This window comes from Cariama cristata, unplaced genomic scaffold (assembly GCF_000690535.1).
Source record: "Cariama cristata isolate BGI_N322 unplaced genomic scaffold, ASM69053v1 scaffold12044, whole genome shotgun sequence".
NCBI lineage: Eukaryota > Metazoa > Chordata > Aves > Cariamiformes > Cariamidae > Cariama > Cariama cristata.
Window position 1 is genome coordinate 91,679 of NW_009611296.1, and position 5,672 is coordinate 97,350.

Here is a 5,672-nt window from a genome sequence, read left to right on the forward strand (position 1 = left end):
AATAATGCAAAAATAAAGAATTCCCTTGTTGAATGACCTAAAATAAAATTTAAAAATGGATGCCCTGTTGAGGAGATATGTATTCAAATACGACTTTTAAAACTGAAGATACAGTTCTCAAAATTAATGGCAGTCTACGACTAGTTAGAGTGAATAAGCAGGCGTAAATGACAACCACATTTCAATGCCTAGCTACTAAACGATTTTTCTTAACTTTTAGAAGTTTAGAAGTCAGACTGTACGTCTGGGAGGAGCTGTGGCACTAGGTTGAAGATGGAGGTCCTTTGACCTAGGTCCCTCAGTCCCGGCTGTACTGTTAGACATCGCGGTACAATCCAGCCTGCTGCCCACCCGTAGCTGCAGCTGCCTCGTGGGACCGATGTGGGAGAAGGTCCACCCTGCACGGACACCTGCCAGGTAGCCCTACCGGCAGAGGAACAGGAGCTGGAAACCTCATACACCACATGGAAGACTTATAAAATGCCATATCTGCTCCTTCACCTTTTCTTTGCAGAGTAAATTCCATCCCAACCATGGCAGAAAGCCGCGGTCAGGAGCACAGCTCTCCTGGACTTTGTGATTTCAGCCATAAAAACGTGGGTGATTCCACGTTAAAATCCTGGGGGCAGATCTGGGTTTTAGCAAGAGGCAGAATAGATGACCTTGACGTAGTGTGTGCACAGAATTGCGTTGGCAACTCGCTTGAAGCCCCAGTCTGCACTAAGAGAGGAAAAGCATGTGAAAAGAGTTTTAGCAGCTAGCAGCATCTCTCATTCAGAGGACATTAACTGAGATTTGCATTTCTTCAGGTCATAAGAGGACTTGGTGGATGAAATGTCTTTTTTTTTCTCCTTATTTTTCCCCATATATGTCTTCATGTGCTGCCTATTAAAATGAAATACTGCCAACACTGAAGTGATCTTGGCTTCTTTTTGGCTGTCTTCTCCACAGTTAATACTAATAGTAAACCCCTGTTATTATAAATGGTTGTCAATTAACAGGGAGAGGACATTTTATAGTTTAGCGTGCCATTTATTTTATTACAGTATTTAATGTTTATGATGCAAAAGTTGGATTTTCCTCAAATCTAGTGATAAAACCATCCCAGTTCACGACTTCGTAAGTGTCTAGTTAATGGTGCAAAGAAAACATTTAAGAGCAGCTGTTTATGCCTTCCATGAATTTACAGATTCAGTTTTCTTGCAGCCTGTCTTTTTACATCAGTGACTTGCAGATGTCAATGTCTAAATACAGCACCCAGGGCCAGAATGACGCAGTGAGAGAGCAGCTAGGAGGAACCGAGAGAGCAGCTAGGAGGAACCGGTAGAACCCCGTGAGAGAGGCTGTGCAGTCGCCCTTGATTACAAATCCAGCTCTGTCCATCCATCCATCAGTAACAACTTGACATCAGATGTCCCACACATCAGCACAGCAAAGAAAAGCCCGCCAGCTTACAGATCTCCCTAGATTTAGACCCCAGACAGGGTATAACAGGAAAACCGTTCTTCGTTACAGCTCGGAGTGAAAGCAGGTAACAGTCTTCAAAATCTCCGCTCTGTGACTGGCCTTTTTCCTGCTGGTCTCCAAGAGTTATTTCAAAATCCACGCTCTGCAGATGCTGAAATGAAGCACCGCACTCTTAACTGAGCTGTCTACGTACAGGATTGTCCTATTGCACACTGGTTCTCTTGGCAAAGCTACAGATCATGGTGTTTGGAAATGGTATTCTGTTGTTTTCCTTGCCCCATTATTGCAGGAATACATGCATATGTACCCTTTATCCACTTTTTTAAACTCTAATTTTACATGGTTGACAAGATCTTGGCTAATGCCTTTGTCTTCAGCACCAGGGAATAGCTGGGGCTGACTTCATTGTTGAAGCAAACACACAACAAATCAACACTCTGAGTCTAGGGTGAAAAAATGGCATAAATGTAAGTACATCCACCTATTCCACAGTCATATCTGGCACTCAGTTAATGAGTCTGGACACTGGACATGTGGAAATAACCTTGGAATGCAGTATATATGCAGTTGAAACCTGATTTATTGATGGTATACCATCACATGGCAAGTCCTTTGCTAGGGCTTACATTTTCAATATTAAATATCTGCTCATAAACGTACTAAACTGTCACTAAACTGATGCAAAGGGGATTCAGAGGAGATGTCATATGGGTTATGAAAGTCAAAAATCTCATACAAAACAGATGCATGTACTGCTTTTTATGAATTCAGCTATTTCCAATGCAGCAGCACAAAGAAATAAAATTATTCTATTTGAGAGATTTTATCTTCTTTTTAGTCATTAAAGATCCTTCTTTATTAGAAAAACAATTGTGTCCTTCTGCTTCTTTTTCTTAACCAGAACGCATTAAGAAAAGATGAATATGCTATTGAGTCAATGAACTTCTGAGTGACAACTGATCTTACTATGCATGAGAGGAGCCTTCACTTAAATACCCTCATTCCTGGTTCCAGCAGTGGCTATTTAGTGGTGGTATGGATCACAACAGGTGAAAAGCAAACAGGACAGATAAGTTGGAACCAAAACTCCCTAAAAGAAATAGATGGTGTGCCAAAAAAAGAGGAAAACCCCAAATATTATCTGGATGCATAAAACCTGCATCAGAGATACTTCCGTTTTCTTTGTGAGCCATCTGAAGTGATTCCTACTGACCAGATAATAAAAGCCAATTACATGTAGAGATTCAAAACTGCTTGTACATGTGTCTTTGATTTTGTCTCTTTAAATGGCATTGCCAAGGGGCTGCTGAAAGGTGGTTATCTCAGCAGGCTGCTCTGCGAACTGGGAAATGTTCTTCATTGCTGCAGAAAGCTGAAAGCAGGAACAAACCCTATGTCCTATGAAAAGCTTTTCCATGACTCTGTGAAAGGTACTCCCTTGTCCAGACATGTTCTTCCCCCCAGTTGCAGATTCCCCCATGCACCTGTCCATGGGAGCTGGCAGGAACACGGCAAAGATACCGAAGACTGATGCCAGCGCAAGCCTGGGCGGCTAGTAGGAGAGGAAGAATTCCAAAGGAAGGAAATGCCTTAGAATATCCACTAACTGAGCAATTAAAACTGCAAGGAAAAGAATGTCTGCTTCCTAACACAGCTGACTTTTGGAAACTCGTTCTTCTTTTTCTCAGTTTTTTGCATGGGAAGAGAATAAATTACTCCCGACCTCCCTTGCATTACCATTTCTTAAGAGAGTTAAGATTAGAAAGTGACTGGACAAGTAAGGAACATTCAGAAAAAGTATATCAGTACTTTAGTGATAAAATTTGCATAACTCCTCCAAATAAGCAAACGTCGTAACACAGAGCTACCAGTGAACTGGGCCATTAACTTGGAGATCTGCGCAGTGAACAGGCAGAATTCATGGAAGAGCAGCTATAAGTGTCAAGAATTATTAGTCAGTTTTGGACAGAGTAAGAAATACAAGGTACCATCTGATTTCTTGCAGTGAAAGAGGTAGAGAGTATAGCTGCAGCTTAAAGGGCTGGCAAAGCCACAGAGGGCACATTTAACATCTATTTGCAAACATCCGTGCCATAAAATCTATTCCTCTGTGAAAATGGGAAGGATTTCTTCCGATATTATCTACTCCTCTTCCTTCTGCACTGCAAAGGTCATTGGCATGGCAACAAAATCTTCATTTCTCAAGAGTCCATCTGCTGCTGGTATACACGCCTCATCTGAACTCACATCATTCTTTTTTGATGACATCCTACTTGGCTGTTGACGGTCTGTCATCACAAGCACACAATCACAATTTCAGGTGAAGAATTAGCAGCAGCAGCAGCAGCAGATGTATTTCTGAGCAATAAGCAAACTATTCTCTGACATCAGGAGAAAAGAAACACAGCAGAGAAACCCCGCCAGAAAATTTTTTTTTGGTAAATGTTAGATTTCATGACTTCTCTAAAACATCTGCAGCTGATGAAAATAGTTTCTTTTCTTTAATCTGAATTTTCCAACAACTTACACACTGAAATATCCTGCACACTGACTCTTACATGTTTACATTTTGGCTGGAACAACCTCTTAAATATGGATTATAATTCAGTAATCATACACAACTCCTATTCAAAATATTGCTAAGTACTATCATGCTAAATACTATCATGCCATCAACTATGTAAGTCTCTTCAGTATTTTTCTAACAACAAATATTAATCATCTGGTTTAATCAGTAACTCATCATGAATCAACTTTCACAGTATATTGGAGGCTGCAGGCAAATAATCATTAATTTATTTGTGGGACACTAGAATATGTATCATTCCGGAATGAAAATTGACCCAGAATCTGTACTCTGTAACATGTGCAGCCACAATAATTACATCAGCTTTGAAGGTGATCTACATACAGTGTTGGATCTCTGTGACAGACAACAAAGTGTCGGCTGGAGTAGAGAGCTCTCTATGGGAGGAAAAGGATCAGGCCAATTTTAGGAGAGTCTTGGGTTTGTTGAAGTCACACTGCTTGTGCCCCTCCGCTTGCCTGGAGCTATCATCTCATGCAGGTGTCACACAACTCCCTTCTACTGTTCATCCTGCTGTCCTGCGGGACATTTAAAATGATGGTTTGTGTTGAGACACTGTAGTACCGTGTTGGACCACCACCTCGTCATGAACTTTGGCAAGACTACAGCATCAGACTCCGTGGTAAAAGGTAAAAGGCAAAGAGTGCCAGATTTGCACAGCTTGAGCGTTGAAACAGGCAAGGAGCATTTCACTGGTCCTGAACAGTCTGCTTGTTGGGTGCAGCATTTTTAAAGTGTAACCTGCAGAGATAAGGGGAGTTGAAGCCAAGCGGAGGCTGGAAGATGTTTAATGCCAAAATAGGATGCCCATTTTGCTTCAGGAAACCTCTGTTTTGATTTTGTTTGGATCTGGTCTGAGAGGGGGGAATCTGGTCTCCTCTAGTCATACTCATGTGATTTTAAATACTTTTTAAACAGAGGAAGGATTGTAAGCAATCCTTCTTAAACCTAGGAGTGACAGACAGAGTCCAGGCTGCCAGGAAGGGGCACTAGGTCTCTGTGCATTGCCAGAAGAATCCTTCATGAGCTGCAGTCATCACCTATTGACCAAGCTGTTCACCATTCCAGAGAACACAGCAGCACTAAGAGAGGGCTGCCAACAACCCTTAACAGCCTAACGTCCTGCTCACCTTCAGCAACTCTCTCTCCACCTCATCACTGACCAGGTCCGAGGCTTGCCTCCTCTCCCGACACTGCAGGTTATCGGTGGCAATGGCATAGGACACCTCAGTGGCATCGAGCGCCCTTTCCAGCCGCAGCTTCTGGGCTGCCAGCAGGCTGCTCTCGGCATCGAGGTCCTCGATCTCCTTCTGGAGCTCAGCCTTCCAGAAGTGTATGTCTCGCAGGCGCTGGCCCAGGGTGGCCACGGAGTCCTGCTGAGCATGCTGGACAGTGCCAGCGACATGTTCGGCCAGCTCCTTGGCCTCGGCCCGGCCGCGCTCGGCCTGCTCGCAGGCGGTGAAGGCCTTGCGGTACAGATCAGAGATGCTCTGGTGCCACTCGGGGGACAGGTACTTGGCAGTATGGAAGCCAGGCGTGGCCAGGCCGCTGGAGTAGTCGGGCCCCGCGTTCAGCGCCACCTCGCACCCGTTCATGGGCAGGTCGGAGGAGGGCACGG

General features: G+C 43.7%; 1 protein-coding gene across 1 annotated transcript in view; it reads right to left on the reverse strand.

The window, feature by feature from the left end:
- Window positions 1-5,664, reverse strand: part of TEKT4 (tektin 4) — a gene marked incomplete at its 5' end in the record, with an annotated part of 13,389 nt that extends 7,725 nt beyond the window's left edge. The window contains one exon of the mRNA XM_009698195.1: window positions 5,185-5,664. Coding sequence (XP_009696497.1) covers window positions 5,185-5,664 — 480 coding nt within the window. The remainder of the gene's footprint in view (window positions 1-5,184) is intronic.
- Between the last annotated feature and the right edge of the window lie 8 nt (window positions 5,665-5,672).